Raw genomic sequence first — 22945 nt, 5'->3', positions numbered from 1 at the left:
ACCAATATCCCTCATGAATATAGATGCAAATATCCCTGACAAAATTCTAGACTATAGAATTCAACAAATCAAAAAAATAATCCACCATGACCAAGTAGGATTTATAGCAAGGTTGGTTCAATACCAGAAAAACAATTAATGTAATCCACCATATCAATAAAACAAAAGACAAAAACCACATGATATTATCAATTGATGAAGAAAAACCATTTGACAAAGTTCGACACCCATTCCTGATAAAAACTCTCAGCAAAATAGGAGAAGAAGGAAAATTCCTCAACATAATAAGGGGCATTTATACAATGCCAACAGCCAACATCATCCTAAATGGAAAGAGTCTGAAAGCATTTCCCTTGAGAGCGGGAACCAGACAAGGATGCCCTTTATCACCGCTCTTATTCAACATTGTGTTGGAGGTCCTAGCCAGAGCAATTAGGCTAGACAAAGAAATAAAGGGCATCCAGATTGGCAGGGAAGAACTAAAAGCATCTCTATTTGCAGATAACATGATCTTATACACAGAGAACCCTAAGGAATCCTCAAGAAAACTATTGAAACTAATAGAAGAGTTCAGCAGAGTTTCAGGTTACAAGATAAACATACAAAAATCACTTGGATTCCTCTACATCAACAAAAAGAACATCAAAAAGGAAATCACCAAATCAACACCATTCACAGTAGCACTCAAGGAGATAAAATACTTATGAATAAATCTTACCAAAGATGTAAAAGACCTATACAAAGAAAACTATAAGGTACTACTGCAAGAAACTAAAAAAAAAAGGGACCTACATAAGTGGAAAAACATACCTTGCTAATGGATAGGAAGAGTTAACATAGTAAAAATGTCTATTCTACCAAAAGCCATCTATATATACAATGCACTTCTGATCCAAATTCCAATGACATTTTTTAATGTGATGGAGAAACAAATTATTAACCTCACATGGAAGGGAAAAAAGGCCTGGAAAGTAAAGCATTACTGAAAAAGAACAAAGTGGGAGGCCTCACTCTACCTGATTTCAGAACACATTATACAGCCACAGTAGTCAAAATAACCTGGTATTGCTACAACAACAGACACATAGACCAATGGAACAGAATTGAGAACCCAGATATAAATCCATCCACATACAAGCAGCTGATATTTGACAAAGGCCCAGTGTCAGTTAATTGGGGAAAAGACAGTCTTTTTAACACATGGTGCTAGCATAACTGGATATCCATTTGCAAAAAAATGGAACAGGACCCATGTCTCACACCATGCAGAAAAACTAACTCCAAATGGATCAAAGACCTAAACATAAAGTCTAAAGCGATAGAGATCATGGAAGAAAAAATAGGGACAACGTTAGGAGCCCTAATACAAGGCATAAACAGAATACAAAACATTATTAAAAATGACGAAGAGAAACCAGACAACTGGGAGCTCCTAAAAATCAAACACCTATGCTCATCTAAAGACTTTGCCAAAGGAGTAAAAAGACCACCTACAGACTGGGAAAGAATTTTCAGCTATGACATCTCCGACCAGCACCTGATCTCTAAAATCTATAAGATGCTGCTAAAACTCAACCACAAAAAGACAAACAACCCAATTAAAAATTGGGCAAAGGATATGAACATGCACTTCACTAAAGAAGACATTCAGGTGGCTAACAGATACATGAGGAAAGGTTCACGATCATTAGCCATTAGAGAAATGCAAATTAAAACTACAATGATATTCCATCTCACCCAACAAGGCTGGCATTAATCCAAAAAACACAAAACAATAAAGGTTGGAGAGGCTGTGGAGAGATTGGAACACTTATACACTGCTGGTGGGAATGTCAAATGGTACAACCACTTCGGAAATCGATTTGGCGCTTCCTTAAAAAGCTAGAAATAGAACTACCATATGGCCCAGCCGTCCTACTCTTTGGAATATATCCTAGAGAAATAAGAAAGAGCCCTTACATGAACAGATATATGCACACCCATGTTTATTGTAGCACTGTTTACAATAGCAAAAAGCTGGAAGCAACCAAGGTGTCCATCAACAGATGAATGGATAAATAAAATATGGTATAGTCACACAATGGAATACTACGCATCGATAAAGAACAATGATGAATCTGTGAAACATTTCATAACATGGAGGAACCTGAAAGGCATTATGCTGAGTGAAATTAGTCAGATGCAAAAGGACAAATATTGTATAAGACCACTATTATAAGATCTTGAGAAATAGTTTAAACTGAGAACACATTCTTTTGTGGTTAAGAGAGGGGGGAGGGAGGGAGGGTGGGAGAAGGTTATTTACTGATTAGATAGTAGATAAGAACAACTTTAGGTGAAGGGAAGGACAACACTCAATATAGGGGAGGTCAGCACAACTGGACTAAACCAAAAGCAAAGAATTTTTCTGAATAAACTGAATGCCTTGAAGGTCAGCAAATTAGGGGCAGGGTTTTGGGACTATGGCTTCAGAGGACATCTAAGTCAATTGGCAAAATAAAATCTGTTAAGAAAACATTCTGCATCCCAATTTGAAGTGTGGTGTTTGGGGTCTTAAATGCTAGCAAGTGGTCATCTAAGATGTATCAATGAGTCTCAACCCACCTGGATCAAAGGAGAATGAAGAACACCAAGGTCACAAGGTAATTATGAGCCAAGAGACAGAAAGGTCTACATGACCTAGGGACTACATCATCCTGAGACCAGAAGAACTAAGATGGTGCCCGGCCACAACCAATGACTACCCTGACAGGGAACACAACAGATAACCCCTGAAGGAGCAGGAGAGCAGTGGGATGCAGACCCCAAATTCTCATAAAAAGACCAGACTTAATGGCCTAAGACTAGAAGGACCCTGGCGGTCATGGTCCCCAAACCTTCTATAGGCCCAGGACGGGAACCATCCCGAAGCCAACTCATCAGGCATGGATCGAACTGGACAATGGGTTGGAGAGAGATGCTGATGAGGAGTGAGCTACTTGCATCAGGTGGACACTTGAGGCTATGTCGGCATCTCCTGTCTGGAGGGGAGATGGGAGGGTAGAGAGGGTTAGAAACAGGCAAAAACGGCCATGAAAGGAGAGACTGGAAGGAGGGAGCAGGCTGACTCGTTAGGGGGAGAGTAAATGGGAGTATCTAGTAAGGTGTATATAAGTTTATATGTGAGAGACTGACTTGATTTGTAAACTTTCACTTAAAGCACAATAAAAATTCTTAAAAAAAAAAATTACAGCCTTGGAAACCCCATGGGGCTATTTGACTCTGTCCTATAGGGTTGCTGTGAGTAAGAATCAATTTGATGGCAATGAGAGAATTATCTTGAATTTATCCAGAGAATTCACACCATGACCACCATTCCTTGTCAAAGGTCTATATCCTACTTTACCAACTTTTTTCAATACAATGCATTCATAAGATTGGTGGAGGTGCAAAAAGAGCACCATGGTAGGAATTTTGACAACTGTATTCTAGGCCTAGCCCCGCAAGTAACTAAACTTGACAATGTAGGCAAGGAATTGAAAGCCTTGGACCTCAGTCACCTCCCTTACAGAATATGGAAATCACAATGAATACTCAGCCTGTTTTTATGCTTATTGCAAAAGTTCTTTAAGGTGGCTTATCAACTCAACTGCAACTAACAGCAACAAAGGCTCTCTAAGTTTTCTCCAGGGCTAGATTCTGTGATTTCTTCATTACATTGTGGACTTAGAAAATGGAAGTGGAAGGATGAGTTCGTCACCAATAAACTGGCTAATACAACAGAAATGTGGATCTACCTCTTACAATACTCTACTGGCTCCTTGGTCATGGATATGTGTTTTCTTGGTATTTTCATTTCAGTTCCATTGCATCACCAATATACAGACACAGTGATGTACAATATATCTATGTTAAGGAGCTGTGCAGATTCTCTGAACAGAGGGAGGTAAAGGCAGAGTAAATGGTCAGGGTCTAAACGTTGCTTTTTAGTTTAGTTTCGCTTTTTCATATTTTATATAATTTTGTCCTCAAAACACATCTGTGTGGCAGGTACCAATGAAGCATACATAAATGATGACCACTGGAGAGGTGAAGGGGCAGAGCAGGGAAGGTTCGAGGAATATCTGTGGGCATGGCTGTGACCTGACTGAGGCCTCTAGGTGCCCCCAGCACTGAACAGGGGAAGTGAAAGGACATCTGTACCTTTCTTGCAAAAGGGCCCTTCATACGGTGAGTTGGTGCAGTCGCAGAAGTAGCCACTGTGCTTCTCCACACATTTGCCCCCGTTGTGGCAGGTGCTGCCATAACTGCTGCAATGACCAGGGCAGCCTGGCCGGACTCCAGCTGTGACCTTTGCCCTCTCCTCAAGGTCCAGTTTCTGCCCGTTCAAGTGTAGAGAGCGAATGCATCCTAGGAAGCCTTTTTGTCTTGACGATGTTCCTCCTAAGAGGTGGAGAATAAAGAAAAAGAATATGAGGTATCATGGCAATCAATGATTTCAGGCTTAATGTAGGCAGTTGTGACAGCTCACTATTATTCTGCTGTGAAATTTTCAGTAAGAACTTGGAGTACAAAAACCCTGAAAAAAATGCATGTTTGTCCAGGCTGAAATCCCAACCCCTCGCCACAAAAGCAACAACAATAAAAAAAGAAAAACTAAAGTTCTTGTGGAATCCTGGACTATACCTGTTAAAGAGTAAAACTTCATTTCGGCATTTTACTTGAAAATAAAATGTATTCTTTCATAGTCTACAGCTGTCTCCTGAAGTAGAAGGTACCAATAGCGGCCCCAAGTTTATTCTGTATGTTTATGGTAAGAATTGGTTAAGACCATGGAAAACAGTGCATACTCAATATGATGCTTAATTTTATGTGTGAACTTGGCTAGGCTGTGGTTCCCAGTGGTTTAGTCAAATATTAAACTAGCTGCTGGTCCACAATGCAACCTAATTCTTCTATGACATTTATCTAATGTAATATAATCAATGTGCTGAAAAGGGAGTTTCCTTGGAGTGTGTTCTACTTCCAGTGTATAAATAAATATTATGACAGAACACTCTCTCTCTCTCTCTCTCCACTCTGCACTTTCTGATGCCTGACCTATGGATCTTGGGATGGAAGCCTTGGGAATCCTGATTTACACATTTTGGGACTTGCCAGCCCTCCACAATCCTGCAAGCTAATTCCATGAAGTAAATCACTCTCTCTTTCTATATATATATATATATATGCATACACACACACACACATATATATACACAAATAGTAGAACAAGCCCAGGGGCCAACTGTGGGACAAACCATCAATTGCTCATATGTAAGTTCAAGCTAAAGCTGAAGAAAATCAGACTAAGTCCACGAGAGCCAAAAGATGGCCTTGAGTATATCCCAGCTGAATTTAGAGACTGTCTCAAGAATAGACATGAAGCATTGAACACTAGTGACCAAACACCAGGCGAGTTCTGGAATGACATCAAGGACATCATACATGAAGAAAGCAAGAGGCCATTGAAAACACAGGAAAGAAAGAGAAGACCAAGATGGATGTCAGAGGATACCCTGAAACTTGCCCACGAAAGTCAAGCAGCTAAAACAAAAGGAAGAAATGATGAAGTAAAAGAACTGAAGATTTCAAAGTGCGGCTCGAGTAGACAAAGTATTATAATGACATGTGCAAAGACCTGGAGATAGAAAACCAAAAGGGAAGAACATGCTTGGTGTTTCTCAAGCTGAAAGAACTGAAGAAAAAATTCAAGCCTCAAGTTGCAATAGTGAATGATTCTATGGGGAAAATAATAAATGCCAGAGGAAGCATCAAAAGAAGATGGAAGGAATACTCAGAGTCATTATACCAAAAAGAATTATTCGATGTTCAACCATTTCAAGAGGTAGCATATGATCAGGAACTGATGGTACTAAAGGAAGAAGTCCAAGCTCCTCTGAAGGCATTGGTGAAAAACAAAGCTCCAGGAATTGAGGGAATATCAATTGAGATGTTTCAACAAACTGATGCAGTGCTGGAAGTACTCACTGGTCTATGCCATGAAATATGGAAGACAGCTTCCTGGCCAACTGACTGGAAGAGATCCATATTTATGCCTATTCCCAAGAAAGGTAATCCCGCCGAATGTGGAAATTATAGAATATCACTAATATTACACACAAGCCAAAATTTCTAAGATCATTCGAAAGCAGCTGCAGCAATATATCGACAGGGAACTGCCAGAAAGTCAGGCTGGTTTCAGAAGAGGACGTGGAACCGGGGATATCGTTGCTGGCATCAGATAGATCCTGGCTGAAAGCAGAGAATACCAGAAGGATGTTCACCTGTGTTTTACTGACTATGCAAAGGCATTCAACTGTGGGGATCATAACAAATTACAGATAACATTGCGAAGAATGGGAATTCCAGAACACTTAATTGTGCTCATAAGGAATCTTTACACAGATCAAGAGGCAGTTGTTCTGACAGAACAAGGGGGTACTGATTGGTTTAAAGTCAGGAAAGGTGTGCGTCAGGGTTGTATCCTTTCATCATACCTATTCAGTCTGTATGCTGGGCAAATAATCTGAGAAGCTGGACTATATGAAGAAGAACGGGACATCAGGATTGGAGGAAGACTCATTAACGACCTGCATTATGCAGATGATACTACCTTGCTTGCTGAAAGTGAAAAGGACTTGAAGCACTTACTAATGAAGATCAAAGACCACAGCCTTCACTATGGATTGCATCTCAACATAAAGAAAACAAAAATCTTCACAAGTGGACCAATGAACAACATCGTGATAATTGGAGAAAAGATTGAAGTTGTCAAGGATTTCATTTTACGTGGATCCACAATCACCACCCATTGAAGTAGCAGCCAGGAAATCAAATGACGCATTGCATTGGGTAAATCTGCTGCAAAGGTCCTCTTTAAAGTGTTGATGAGCAAAGATGTCACCTTGAAGACTAAGGTGTGCCTGACCCAACCGCAACATTTGCATGTGAAAGCTGGGCAATGACTAAGGAAGACCGAAGAAGAATTGACTCCTTTGAATTGTGGCATTGGCCAAGAATATTGAATATACCATGGACTGACAAAAGAACGAACAAATCTGTCTCAGAAGAAGTACAGCCAGAATGGTCCTTAAAAGCAAGGACAGCGAGACTGTGTCTTACATATTTTGGACATGTTGTCGAGAGGGATCAGTCCCTGGAGGAGGACATCATGCTTGGCAAAGTACAGGGTCAGCGGAAAAGTGGAAGACCCTCAACAAGGTTGATTGACACAGCGGCTGCAACAATGAGCTCATGCATAACGATGATTGTAAGGATGGTGCAGTACTGGGCAGCGTTTCATTCTTTTGTGAATAGGGCTGCTATGAGTCGGAACTGACTCAATGGGACCTAACAACAACAACAACACGTAAGTATGAATGTGTATATATGTATATATACACACGTGTGTATATATACACATACAGAGATTTATATGTTTATATTTAATAAATATATATTTATATACCACAGGTTCTGTTTATCTAGAGAACACTGATTAAGACAACCACTGCTATTTCCATATCTTTCTTTTGAGCCCTCACAATGGTTATACCTAATACCAAAAAAAAAAGACCCATTACCTTTGATTGCAACTCATAGTGACCCTACAGGACAGGGTAAAAATGCCCCATAGGGTTTCCCAGAAGCGGCTGGTGGATTTGAACTGCCAACCTTTTCGTTATCAGCCAAGTTCTTAAGGATTATGCCACAAGTGCTAGGTCCTTAATAAATATGTGCTGATTGATTTTAGAGTCAGCCAAAGTTATTATCTGGAAGCCGCATTTTTCCTCTGGAATAAATAATAGCATTGTAGCCCATCTTTCCCCTAAGATTACATCTTGAAGGTTTCAGAGATATCTGCAATGTTCTTTGAAAATTATTCAAGAATAGGGCAAGTCCAAGGGTTAGAGTGTTTTGTAAGAGTTGGAACTTAAGGACTCCCAGTCTAATCCTCTTATATCAGAAAAATGTGTATTGATAGACAATAAACCAGGGCATTCAGTTAAATCCAATCAACAGATATTTATTTGGTGCTGAGAATTCTGGGAAATCCCAGAGAATGCAGAGGTCCAGCCTGCACTTAAGGAACACGAGATGTATTCCAAATCCAACACCCTGGGCTCAAGTATGACACTCATGGGTAAGTGGAGGACACACATGTGTTTTTAGGTCTATAAGTTTGCTAATGGGGAAGAGGTGAAGGACTGTGGGGAAACCCTAAGACTAGGACCCACCTGACATTCATTTTTTTGCATCCTTATTCTCTTCTACCCGGACCTAATTCAATTCTAAAAAATCAGTTGCTATCAAGTAGATTGAGACTCATGACCACCGCACGTGCACCAGAATAGAAGTGTGGTCCAGAGGGTCTTCAGTGGCTCATTTTTGGAAGTAGATCACTAGTTCTTTCTTCCAAGGAGCCCCCAGGTGGACTCAAACTGGCAACCTTTCGGTTAGCAGTGCAGTGTGTTAAACATTTGCACCATTCAGGGACTCCCCCTAAATCATTAGTCTTGGCCTAGCAAATGATCAGATAAATATATGTGCTCACAAATGTGGATCCAGAAAAGAATCCCCTGTGTCACCTCAGATAGGGACTGTAGATACTAAACAAGAAACGAAGCTGCAAGTCGAAGAAATTAATAGGTGGCCTAAAGAATTTCCGGCATCAGTCAACCTAGCAGGATGGGAAGAAAATAATTGGAAATGGGGCTCATGGGGATGGAGGTAGCAAGTCCTGCCTTCTCCGAATCTCGCAGGCTATCAGAGAGACAAATATGTGTGTGGTGGTTACTGACTGCATCCAAAGCCTGAGAGTGAACGTTCCTAAGGATACATCTAGTCTCTTATTCTGAAGAAATGCTAAGATTCCATTGCATTTTCAGTTCTGATAAAACGATGCCAAAGCGGGCTAAGAGGTCAAGCCAAATTGCATTCCCCTGTCTGTCTCAATGTTGGTAAGTTTATTTTTAGCCACAAGATAAATCCGTTAGAAACACAAGCATCTCATTGAAGAAGGTTCATTTTTTTTCTTTCCTAGAGATTGTGTAGAATAGAGGAGTATTTATGCAGTCAAATGTTTTGTTTTTTCCTCTTATTTTGTAGTCACTCCCTGTGGTGGATTTGAATAACTCTTTGTATATCTCGTTAGTGTTATTTTCCTTCTAGCAAAGGTGTTGAAGATCTATTACACATTTCCTTGTGTGTGACTTAGTCAACAAGTTTATTAATGGAGAAGGTGACTGGGGTGGGTTCTCTTGCAGAAACGCACTCCTTGGGGTTTGAGACAAAGAGATCTTGGTGAGAATGACCCAAAACAAAGGAATCATTTCAACCCCTGATGCTGACAAAATGGAATGGCACAATGAGTTATGAGCTAAATTGCACAATGAACTAAACTTTAGTCTTCAACTTTTTTTTATTCTTTACCAAAAAAAGGCTAGAGTTTAGCTTCCTTTTTCTTCTTTATAGAGAAGTATTATTTAAGTAAGGACATATTAATTTTGAAAAAGACCTACACAAATTATATGCACACACACACTCAAGCACACCCATATGCTTGCACACATGTATGCTCATGTGCACACACACTAGTCAGTTTGTTAGTGCTTTCCACTCTCTGATGTTACCTATCATACGAAGAGTGTGGTCTGAGGTGAGACTCCTCTCATGAAAGTAGAATACTATACAGAAATGCAGCTGCCCTCTTTACTCCCTCTCCCTCACAATTCTTCTCCCCTCCACCAGCCCTGTGGTTTTGATTGCCTAGATAATCTCTGGATCAGTCCACTTTCTGCCCCAGAGCCATGGCCTCACTCCAACCTGAATCCCTGCAAGAACTTCCTAACTGGTTTTCCTGCCCTCAATTTTGACTCTTCCCATCGATTCATCGCTTTGCAGCCAGAGAGATTAACCAAAAATAGAAGTTTGATTCTGTTATTCCTCATTCAGTGTCCTTCAGAAACTAGTCATTGTCCTTTATATCGACCTCAAATTCCTTTTGCTGCTGTTATGGTCCTAGAAGATCTGACCTCCACTAATTTCTGCAGCTTCCTCCTCTCCACTCCCTGCCCCGACTTCAGTGCACCAGGCATTGTGAATCACTCCTGCTCCCCAATGCCCCGTAGTCTGTTGGAGTCTCTCCATATAGTTGTAGGTACCGGGTATGGCATCTTCCGCAACACACTCCATTGCCCTCCCTTCTCCACACCCACAATTTAAACACACGCCTGCACTCAGATGCACACATCTCTTAGTTGCATATTATTCTGCCCACTCAGCCTTTTTTAAAAAATTATTTGCTAACATTTAAGAAAGCAGAAAATATTTTTAAAGTCCTCAGTAGTCTTCCATCGAAAAATCAGAAGTCCTGGTGACAACAAACTGGCTTCCTTGCATGGCAAATGTCAGCTGCACCTGCAGTGGGGGCAGCTTCTCTTAGATGAGACATGTGTTTACCACCTGGCCACATTCCCCACCAGGGCCACTTCACTTCAACCTTTCATGTCACCTTTTTGGCCCATGCAGGTATTTTCAACTGCTGCTCTAATATAGTTTTTCTCTTTACTCTTATCTGGTCTAGAGCTCACCATAAATTTGGAAGAACAGAAACATGAAACATTATCCTTAGAGCAGATTAAAGGCACTTCTCTTTGAGAATTGGAATAATGTCTGTAATTCTAAATAAATATATACATACATATTTTTTCAACCTCTTAGCAGTGATATGTTAGGATCTTTATAATTGACTCCTCTGTGGGAACAAAGTTATTCTTCATGTTATTCACATCACATAATGGAGAAAACTGACTGTCAGAGAGATTGCTTTTGCCAGAGACAAGACGCAAACATATTTTATTGGCAGAGTCAGGAGTCAAACCCATATCCTGTCAGACAGACAGCTGCACACAATAAAATCCTAAAATTAACTATTACATTACATAATTTGGGTCAACAATGCAAGTAAGTGACTCTTTCACTTTCTTCCTCTGGCCTGGTACCTGGTTTCTCCTACCAAGTGGTATACACCTATGCATTTGTCCTCTTGGCTTCTACATCACTCTTCGTGACAACTTACCCATTAGTTGGTTGGCCTAGCTAGAAGCAATTTTGTATGAAACTCTTCAGTTAGCTCTTGGTATTGACCATGTTCATTATGATGATGCTTCTTGCTTGGACGGAGCATAAATCAAGTCTTAAAAAGTTTGCCATCATCATTCTAAGCCTGTCTTAGAAAACCTCCATGTGTCAGTTCAACAAATGTTCATTGCTTTCAGAGAAGTGTCTTAATTCTTGTGCCTTCCTTGAGCACAAGCACAAAACTCTCTCTCTCATCCTCTGTTTTTCCTGCACATGCGCAAAACTCTTTTGCAGAGGCCCCTTTCCTAGAAGACCACTGAGTGTGCCAGGTGGGCTTCTGTTTCAGGAAAATAACCAAGGCAGTACCACTTCTCTTTCTCCTTCTTCCTCTCATATATATATCTATATATAGATATGTAGTTACATGTTATTTTTCTTGTCCTTGAAGTTGGAGTAGCTTGTTTTCTGCGTGAACCACTTTGCCTAACATCACTGGCCTACTGAAATACTGGTGCATTTACCACCCGCATTTCAAATTCCGATGTGGCAGCAGAATTAGCATATACATGATGAATAAAAACAAATATGCTATCAGCCATCTTTTCTTTTTATCCCACCCCTTCACTTGGCAGAATCTTGGGACAGGGAGGAAATTCTAATGGACACTTTAATTCCAAAACGGTATTTTCTTAAGAGGAAGGAGTGCATATGGCTGAGTTTTACCGGATAGAGTCACATTCTGGTCATGGAATCACTAAGGTCACACTATTTAATAATACTAGCGGTACTGATTCGATGCTCAAAAGGAACTATAATGGCAATAATAGTGACTCTGAACAAAAATCTTACTTTTTATCATGTACTTTCTATGTGCTTCATAGGCATTTTCTGTTTTAATCCTCACCACAAATTTTGGCACTACAACCAAATACCAACTCCCTCAAAAGAAAAAAAGAAAATAACTTGCTGATAATTTGAAATCAGTTAATGACAGGTTAAACATTCCTCCTTTGTTTGTTTTGGTAGAAATGAATGCTGTGAAAAACCTTTGAATAATAATTCAGCAATACCTACCAATAACCATTAAAGAATGATTATCACTGGCCTTATGTCACCTAGTTTAGGAAGTAACCCAAAAGTGAGCTGGGACGAAAATTACACAAAGATATTTAATTAGCTTTATAGACAATCTCTACAAACTGGGGGAGGGGACTGTCTCACAAAAGGGAATGCCAAAGAAATGACGCTAATTCAATGTGGAGAACTACTAGAAAACAATTCAAATTTACAATGATGAGAAACCTGTTTTAATGATTGAGGCTCTCTTTGTTCTGTTTTTTTGTTATTATTATTATTATTCATCTATTTATTTTTACTTTTGTGTTATAGTATGCATACAGAAAACTGCACATGAGTGTATAACTTGATGCATTTTCACAAATATACAAACTCAGGTAACTAGCACCTGGATCAAAAAAGAGAACTTTCCCGGAATACCAGGCAGTACCTTCCAGTCACTAACGCCCCAGCCCCACCCTGCAAGCACACCTCTGACCTGTTTCTAGAGTCAGGGACAGACTAGTATTTAAATGCAGTCATACCATATGTACTCTTTTGTGACTGCTTTTTTGTTTTGGTTTTAGCTCAGCATTACATTTATGACTTTTGTCCATATTTTTATACACTGTAGATAGAGTTATTCATCCTCATTGCTGTCTAATATTCTGTGGTGAAAACAGCTCTGTGAATTTTTACCCATTCTATTGTTGATGGGTGTTGTAGTATAGGTGTTAGCTATGAAGAATACTGCTGCTATGAACAACCTTCTAGACTTCTGTTGACACATTTGCCTATTGGGTGTATACCTAGGAGTAGAATTGTTGGGTCATAGGATATAAATATATGTTCACCTTTAGTAAGTTATCCCAGTTTTTCAAAGTGTTATACCAATGTAAATTCCCACCAGCACCGTATGACACTTTTAATTGTTCACATTCTGAGAATGATATTCTTTTAAGTTCTCTGAACAATGTCCTGAATGCTGATGATTATTCTACTGTATATAAGAATAATAAAACTCCTAACTTAACTATTATAATTTGAAATCTACACTTTCTTAAAGGAAGAAAATATCACAAACGGTACAGTTTACACAGAAAATGGTAGACAGATTTCAATGGAGCTTTCAGACTAAGACGCACTAGGAAGAAAAGCCTGGCAACCTAGATAAAAATATTAGCCAACAAAAACCTTATGAATCACAACAAAATATTGTCTTCGTCATCAAGGGGGATCAATCACTGGAGTAGAACATCATTTTTGGTGAAGTAGAGAGCCAATGTGGGCATAGGAGACACTTGGAGAACTGGATTGGCACAACGGCCTCAACTATGGACTCAAACATGCTGGCAACTGTGACGAGGACACAGAACTGCTGCACCTAAGGTGTCTTGGGTCAGTGTCCACTGATGGCAGCTAACAACAGCAATGACAACATCCGAGAAACGCAAAGATACTTCAAGTAAACAATTAATGTCTTAGTGAAGAATATTTAATATACCACGGACTGTCAGAAGAAGGAACAAGTCTGACTTGGAAGAAATACAACCAGAGTGCTCCTGGGAAGCTGGGATGGTGAGACTTCGTCTCAGGTACTTTGGACATGTTATCAGAAGGGACCAGTCCCTGAAGAAGACATCATGCTTGGTAAGGAAGAGGGTCAGTGAAAAAGAGGAAGGCCTTCCACAAGATGGACTGAGACAGTGGCTACAACAATGGGCTCAAACATAGCAGCGATTATGAGGACACTGCAGGGCCAGGCAATGCTTCTTTCCGTTGTGCACAGTGCTGCTATGAGTCCGAACTGACCAGAGGTCATCTAACAACAACAACAACAAACGATTAATGTAAATCCCTACATTAAATAAAGAAATATGGTAACAGTAATATTTATTGAGTAGTTACTATGTTCCAGGCACTGTATATAAGTACTAGAAAGGAAGACACAATAGTTCATGATTTCATGTGGAATAGTTGACTACTGAGAAAAACTCTCCTAGAAATAAAATGACAAACTATTACAATTAAAACGAAAGTGTAATATATCAGTATAGAAAAATCAATAATGGTCCTGTATAGCAACAATAACCAATTTGAAAATGTAATAGTAAGAAAAAATACTATCTGACCATAAAAACATCAAAATATCTACAAGGAAATTGAGCAAGACCTCTTTTTAAAAGAAGAAAACAATAAACATTTATTAAGGATCTTAAAGTGTGGCTCAGGAAGGGAAAATGGTTGAGAATAGTTAGCATAGCGTTATTGAGAACAAGGGCAAGGTGGGGTGGTAGAGGCGTGGGGAGTCTTCCTACAAGGTATCAACCATACTCTACAAGTGTGGTATTGGTACATGACTTGGTGGGGGGGGGGTGTTTAGGTGAAGTAACGTATGGAATCCAGAAACAGACACCTTACATATGGGATTTTGTATGTTTTAATATATATTGGACTTCTAAATCACTAGGGAAAAGAGGGTCCATACAAAAAACGAACATGAGAAAATTGGTTCTCCATTTTGGAAAAATAAATTTATAATCCTGTCTCACATCCTTAATACTAGATGGATTAAAGACATAAAAGTAACCATGAACAAAACAACAAAACAAACAAACAATACATATTAAGTAAAAAAAGAATACATTTAAATAGGACCACAAGATAATAAGGACAAAACTTTAATAAACTTGTATAAAAATTAAAAATTACTATATTGTCATAAAGTAAAAAAAAAAATGAGTCAACAACTTGTAATCTATATAATAGACAAAGGTTCAATATATAGAATATATAAAAAAAGAAAAAAAAACTTTAAACCATTAAGAAAAAAATAAATATATAGACAAATTTTGTAAGCTGGCAGTGGTGATAAATAAGCAATCATAGGAGTGGCAACATGCAGAGAAGAAAAAAAGTATGTACTGAAATCTACTTAACTTTATTAAATAATCATGAAAATATAAATTAAAACAATGAATTTTTATTAAAACAATGAAATATTTATCAGATTGAAAAATTTGTAAGTTTGATACTATCAAATAATGGCAAATGTGTGGATACCAGGTACTCTCCTGGCTTCAGACTGCGGTGAAAACTGTCAAACATTCTCTAAGGTGGGCAAAGTAGGAGGATCTATTGACATTTAAAACGCAAGACCTTTTGACTGAGATAATATATGCACATGTGCACAAGGTTATTTTTGCTGCTTTGCTTGAAATAGTGAAAAATGCTAAAGGACACAAGTGTCTTTTGATGAGGAAAGAGTAAAATTAACTATAGTGCACCCTTCCTATGCTCAATGGCACTGGGTTTGGTTTGGTTTTTTTGTTTTGCACCCTTCTTGTGAAATACTATGCAAACACTATGCAGCAGTGCAATTCAGGAGGTGGGGAAAGAAGGAAGCACTTGACTCACGTCTCTGTTTCTGATGCTAATACGGATCCAGGAGGAGGCAATCCGATGGAAGTAAAAGTGCTTGATTCAGTAAGCCTATGGGTCTCGCCAAAGTATTCTAGGAAGCATTGTTTTGCACATCATTTGGAGGTTCTTCTGAGAGAATACCTAGGTGATGGGGCAGAAAAGTGTCCCCTGCCCCCTACCCAGGAGCCCTGGTGGCACAGTGCTTATGAGCTTGACTACTAATCAAAAATGTTGGCAGTTCAAATTCACCAGCTGCTCCTTGGAAACCTTGTGGGTCAATTCTAGTCTGTCCTGTAGAGTCGCTACGCCCTCAGGAGCTGAACCACAGACTTGTTCTAAGAAGAAAGTAGAGAATATATAACTCTACAATTATAAGCTTTACGAATTTTTTTTTTTAGTTAATAGCCTCACCTGACTCAGAGTGACTTTGTGGGTGAACCCAGGAGCCTGAAACATAATGTGAGCTTACAACAAAAACACTGAGCATCAAAATTCACTCTCATCCTAATCTTCTCGGTCTCTGGGGTAGATGGATTCCCTTGACATTGGTCTGCTCAATGAAAGCCAAACTGAAAGGGTAACTGCCCCCTTCCCAAGCTGAAACTTGAGCCTTACAAGGCCCTACCACCCATCTGTCAGTTTGCTGTACTGTGGTGGCATGCATATTTCAAACACCAGCATGTCACCCATGGTGGACAGGCGCCAGTGGAACTTCCAGACTGACTGACTAGGAAAAAGCCTTGGCAACCTATTTTGATAATTAATCAATAAAAACCTTACAGATAACAGAATATCATCCAAGACTTTGACTTGATTATTTTGGACATGTTATCAGGAGGGACCAATCCCTGGAAAAGGACATGCTGGTAAAGTGGAGTGCCAGTGAAGGCAAGGGAAACCCTCAATGAAATGGATTGACACAAAGACTGCAACAATGAACTGAACCATACAAATGATCAGGGACATGGCACAGGACTTGGCCACATTTCTTTCTGTTTCACATGGGGTCACCATAAGTCGGAGCCAACTCAAAGGTAACTAACAAAACAAGAGGATGCCTCTTGCAGAATCTCCAAGAAAACAAGATAGAGTCTCAAAGCCAAAGGGGAGGAGTAGTTCTGCCGTGATACACCAGTTATCACTAACCCACTGCCGTCGAGTCGATTCTGACTCAGAGCGACCCTATAGGACAGAGTAGAACGGCCCCATAGAGTTTCCAAGGAGCGCTTGGAGGATTTGAACCGACGACCTTTCGGTTAGCAGCCGTAGCACTTAACCACAACACCACCAGGGTTTCCTATCACTAGAAGAAGAGTAGCAAGAGATCAGGCCCTAAACTCTTACAGGATTCACTCAATTAGCTTTGCCTTGGTGCTGTGATGGAACTGTACAATTATCATTTAGGGGCTCTTTCTCCTTCCAGCTTCCCTGTGGAAGTGATGGCAGCAATGTGATTAGGGGCATATCATCGAATTCTTACAACTCTTTGTTGTCAGAAAAAAGATCAGAAACTTTGAAAAACACCAAAAAAAAAAAAAAAAAAAGAGGGTTATCTGTCTGGTAGAGGTGCAGATAATTTCTGTCCCATGTAACAGGTAATTCCAAAAATGGTCTGTTGGACAATAACCAGTTCTGTATATAACCTCACATCTTTAGCCTGACTTTTTCTGTTGTTCTTAAATTGCCTGTAAATATCCTAGCTTTTCAGATGATCTTTGAACTGGACATAACATCTTACTGGTTACCTCATTAATTAATGCATTGAATTTTTTGACACACGTTCATTTCCTATTTGCCGGGGACTCAGGCTTTTACCTTTTTGAAGATTATATTTTAACTCATAATACCACTATCAATTAAAACAATGCCATTCATCATTAGCAAGTATAAACTTGTGAAGGAAAGTGTTTCAGTCTCATAGAACCCTTTGACTGGCCAGGTAATAATAACACAATACTGAAATACACAGAGGATTTTTCGTCTTTTGTAAACGTGGAACAGGCTGGACACATTATCATCCACATTTTCATGTGAGAACGCAGGTAGTTACAGAGGATCCATGGCTGCCAGGGATAAAAGGAAGGAAATAAAGTGGCGTTTGCAGAACAGAAGGGAGTAGAAAAAAGAAGGGAGAAGAGCCAAAAAGACAAAAATGATGGAACTACAGCAAGCACATAACGCAGCTCACTCTGGAGGAAAGGGGGCTACTGGCTTCAGGGACCCCAGAGTATTGGAGGTGCTCTAAGAAGGAAGGAAACCTCACGTGCATACAACCTGTCCCCCACCCTTCACTGTTGCAGCTAAAGCAAGGACTCGTCTGGGACAAGGACTGTTTCTCATTCATGATTGTGTAGATGGGCACCCAGTGAACTGACACCTAAATCTGGCCCTCGAGACAACATCCTCATCCTGACAGAAGCCCCAACCCTCATCTATTTGCAGGTATTAATTTTCCCAGGACGGGTTAGAGAGATGATAGAGAGGGAGGGACCCTTGAGAAAAAGGTTTTGGGGATACGGTGCGGAAGCGGACGCAGAGGATACCTGAGCCCATGGCTGGGGGAGTACCATCCTAGAATGTTAAGACAAGCCCAAGCCAGGAGGAGGCCGTGGTGCAGTGCAGGGAGGGGACTTAGAGTCCTCAGGCTTCACAAGGGAGTAGCCATGTGAGAATACCAAGCGGAGAGCAGGGAGGGAGGTGGAGGCACCAACCTCATGGAGGCCTGGGTGCATGTGGGCTCCAGCTGTCTTTCCAGGGCAAGGTGAATTCTGAGGGAGTATGCTACTGGCTCTCCACACCCCTGTGTACACATAAGTCCCAGGCGGCCTTCCACAGGGCGAGTCCCTGAGAGGCTGCACTAACCTTCATATTAACCTTATTTCTGCTGTATAAGGAAGGGAGACGCAGGAAATCCTTAAACGGTGTATGAGCCACAGAAACCCTGAACCTACCATGGGGAACAGTCAGGAGCTGCATCCACTTTGCCCTGCTCAAACCCCCTGGACTACAAGCCCCTTACACTATACCCTGAAAAACCTGTTTTAAAAGCTGTCTCCCCCTTAGCCTGTACTCCTCAATAATAAATGCATGTTACTCATCTCCATGGCCCCCTTGCTTAGCCTGGGCCTGAGAACAGAATATGCCCTCAGGAAACATTTGTCAAATGATTTATGTCAAAGGAAGAGCGTGAGAAAAACATGGAAGAAGGACACAGAGTAGCACGTAGAAGGAGGGGATGAGACACCCACAGGGATTCCTCCCTGCCAAGCAACTGATGCAAACTCAACTCTCAAGCACCCATTGGCCTCTAAAGAGTCTTTAGGACAAAGAAGTAGGAGGGAAGGAGGAAATATTTTATGGAAAATACCTGGGAGAAGGAAGAAAAAGTTTCGCCTAAGAAAATTAATTAAATAATTAAAAAAAAAATGGTTTGACTTTTTGTTTCAGTTTTGTCCCAATGCTCGGCTGCTAACCTAAAGGCTGGTGGTTTGAATCTATCCAGAGTGCCTTGGAAGAAAGGCCTGGTGATGTACTTCTGAGAAATCAGCCATTGAAAATCCTATGGAGTAAAGCTCTGCTCTCACAAACATGGAGTGGCCATGCATCAGTCGACATGACAGCAACTGTTGTTTTTTGGGTTGTTTTGTTTTGTTTTTCTTTTTTATCCACAGCACGACTGCGGACAACGGTGGTAGCTGAGCAGAAATCATGACTGATAGACTGCGCTGCAGGTGTGCAGAGTGGGCATAAACCAAAACCAAACCCATTGCCATGGAGTTGCTTCTAATTCATAGCGACCCTATGGGACACAGTAGAACTGCCCCATAGAGTTTCCAGGAAGCACCTGGTGGATTTGAACTGCCGACCTTTTGGTTAGCAGCTATAGCACTTAACCACTACGCCACCAAGGTTTTCAAATGGGAGAAGGAAGTGTCCGCTGCTGTGTTCAATCTTTATAAGTTAGGAGCTCCATCCACTTTCCCTGCTCAAAGTGTGTGACGTGCTGAGTGTGAAGCCCAGTAAGCAGGTGGAGCAGATGAGGTCAGTGAAAGTGGGTTGCCTAAAATCATAAAGGTAGTAGGTAGAAGAGCCCACATTTGAAGGTGTGCATTCATTCACTTCCATTAATTCATTGGATATTTATCGAACACTAAATATATCACCGAACCTGTATTCGTCCCCAAGGATGTGAAGTAAATTTGACACCACACTGGCCACAAGGAAATCACTGGAGGGAAAAGAGGCTATCCTCAGGTAATTATAATGCAGGGTGACATGTATTCTCGAAGAGCTATAGCTGGTACAGTGGTGACCAAAAGGAGGACAGGGTGAAGACCGGCCGGATAAATTCCCCTGAGAGAAGACAGCAAACCTGCATCACCAGTAGAAAGGAGTCTGCCAGGTAGATGGCGGCCAGGGTGGGGGAAGACAATTCTAGTACTAAGGCCCAGGGCATCAAAGGAGCATCAAGAAAACAATGCAAACACAACTCTGGAAAATCCATTGGCTTTTAAAGGGTATTTTGGACAAAGATGTAGGAGAAAATGACACCTTGTTTTATAGAAAATCCCTCTGAGGAATGAAGAATTAAGTTGCCTTAAGAAAATAAAAAAAAAAAAAAGTGTGTGTGCGTGTAAGACATCTATCTGATTCCATCTCAGGCTGGGCTTCCCAGAGCAGGCTCTGAGATGCAGGGTGACAGGCAGGAGGCTCATTAGGAAGTGCCCTTGGGAACCACCCTTGTCGGAAGGGAGGAGAAGAAGGCGGGAGCGGGCAGAGGGAGAAGTGAGCTGCAGGGCAGACCTGATAACTGCCTAGGCCAGGCCTGTGGGGAGTGCTGGCACGAAAGTAGCTAAGACTTGTTATTGTCGTATCGACTCATGGCAAGCCCATGTGTGTCAGAGTAGTACTGTGCTTCATAGCCATTTTCAATGGCTGAGTTTTAGGAAGCAGATCATCAGAACTTTCTCCCAAGGTGCCTCTGTGTAGACTGAACCTCTAACATTTTGGTTAGCAGTTGAGCACTTTACCGTCCATGCCACCCAGGAACTACCTGAGCTGAAGTAGCTCCTCAGAACTGTTTCTCCATGGGCCAAAATGCCGGGTCATTATACCTTCATCTCAATGGATTCTGGGCTGTGGGCCACCCTGAAGGAGCATAAGCTTAGCCAGGTGTCTCTGCAGCTGCAGTGATCCCTGGCAGCACTCCCGGTGACTAGGAGAACAAATCCTTTTTGCAGGCCATCTGGGCAGTGCATCCCAATGTCCACCACAGCTTCCTAAGCCTTTCCAAGCACAAGGGGTGGGGACTGAGAGGGACCCTCACCCTGCAGTCTGAGACATGAATGGTGAAGCAGGAAGCTGAATTAAGTGGGCTACTTCTTACCCCTTCTACAAAATTGCTTTCCCTTCTTAAGTGGCCTTGCAGTCAAACCTCTTTCACCCTTGATCGGAAGAAACTTAGTAAGGAAATGAGAACAGAGAATAAGCCTGCCAATAACACTTTGCGGAGGGTTTTAACTGTGTTGTATTCCCTTCGTCCATTGCTCTGCTTGAGGGCTTTCTCATATCCTCACTGAGTTATCAGCTTTGTCACCAAAGACTTGGAGAAATCAAAACAGGCTCAAGGAGCTGCAGGTGATGGATGGTTCAGCCTCAGTCTGCCTCACTGGGCTCGCTCCTCTCTCACGGAGGACTTCCCTGTTGGCTGCTCAGCATGAGCTCAGCGTGAGCTCAACCACATAATAACCCCAACCAAACCCAGTGCTGTCGAGTATAACCACATAATAGATTTGGGAAAAGCACAAACAACTCTCTACCTTCCTCTCACACTGAGTCCTTGGAAATTAAGGAGTATTGCTTTATTTCACAGATAAATCTGGCTTGAGTTTTTTTTTTTTATTTTATTTTTGTTTTTGCAAATTATCAACCCAGCTCCACATAAATGGTACCATTTTTTTTTTTTTTTTTTTTTTACCTTTACTGAGTTACACACATTGACAACAGGCAGTGCCAGGAAACTCAGAATTATTGCTTCTAACATTGAGTTTTGTGCTATCTGAATCTCAGGGCTTATTTCTTTGGCCTGCATGAGAAAACGATGCCATAGGCCACTTTCCTTGAAAACCCATGGTATGACTTGTGATATGTTGTGCCAATGGCAGGGGGAAAAAAAAATCAAACCAAATAAGGAAGCTCTTTGTTCTGCCTCAGTTGCCCATTATTAATCTGGTGGAAACCTGTATATGATGAAATGAGCTTCAGTTAAAGCAGAAGAGATTGTAGATGAACACTGAAAAAATAATGAAAAAAAAAAAAAAAGTTTCCTGAATCTCAAAAACCTGTTGTCATCAAGTCGATTCCGAATCATAGTAACCCTATGGGACAAAGTAGAACTGCCTCACAGGGTTTCCAAGGAGCGGCTGGTGTATTTGAACTGCTGACCTTTTGGTAAGCAGCCAAGCTCTTAATCACTATGCCAAGAGGGCTCCACTTGAATATCAGGGGGCACAAAACATTAAAATGGGCTATTGGAAAGGTTTAAATTATCAAATGTCAACCATTTTAAGAAGAGGCAGCATTTTGCTGGAGAGGTGCTTTAATTGTTCACCTTTCTGAATATGAATATTGAACCAACGTTCTTTTAAAATACTTTCAGGCTCTAGGCATCTTTTTGTTGGGCTGGTGGTGTTGAGGAAGGAAAATACATGAGGAGCCAGGTGATTTTTTTTTTTTTCCATTCAAAAACATTTGTGGAGTGGCTTTGTGGTGCTCTCGTGAGGTGACCGCCATATAGAAATGAAGAAAAACACTCCTGGCACTTGCTGGCTGGTGTCCCAAGGCTTTTTGTCAACTTCAGAAACGGATAAAAACAAGCTCACTTATTTAATTATTATGGAATCAGAAAACTTATGTTAAAATATTTCTAAGCAAAATGAGTCAAGTATACTTGACACATTACTTAATTTCAAAAAATTAAATTTTTAGTAAATTAGACATTATAGGTAGGAATATATGTGATGTTAACAAGATAATTATTTCTCCACTTCGTGTTTTTTTTTTTTTACCATTGACACAATGCTAATTAGCATTCAGGGCCCACTGGCTTTATGTAATAAATATACTAAAAGGTGACTTTCCAATTTTTTTATGTGAAAAAAATGTATACCTTTTCCTAGGCTATGAAATGAGACACCATTAAACCAAAACCAAACCAGTTGCTGTCGGATTGACTCCAGACTACTGGCAACCCTGTGAGTGTCAGAGTGGAACTGTGCTCTACAGGGTTTCTAATGGGTGATTTTTGGAAGTAGATCACCAGGCCTTTCTCCCAACGTGTCTCTGGGTGAGCTTGAGCTGCTGA

The 22945-nt window shown here is 40.7% G+C and overlaps 1 protein-coding gene across 1 annotated transcript in view; it reads right to left on the bottom strand.

Moving 5' to 3' along the window:
* CNTNAP5 (contactin associated protein family member 5) overlaps nt 1–22945 on the bottom strand; it is a 1201383-nt gene that overhangs the window by 157330 nt on the left and 1021108 nt on the right. The window contains exon 18 of the mRNA XM_049889068.1: nt 4183–4422. Within this exon, the coding sequence (XP_049745025.1) occupies nt 4183–4422 (240 nt within the window). The remainder of the gene's footprint in view (nt 1–4182; nt 4423–22945) is intronic.

This window comes from Elephas maximus, chromosome 6, assembly GCF_024166365.1.
Source record: "Elephas maximus indicus isolate mEleMax1 chromosome 6, mEleMax1 primary haplotype, whole genome shotgun sequence".
Lineage (NCBI taxonomy): Eukaryota > Metazoa > Chordata > Mammalia > Proboscidea > Elephantidae > Elephas > Elephas maximus.
Note: the sequence above shows the minus strand (reverse complement) of the source record. Positions and strands in the feature narration are given on the sequence as shown.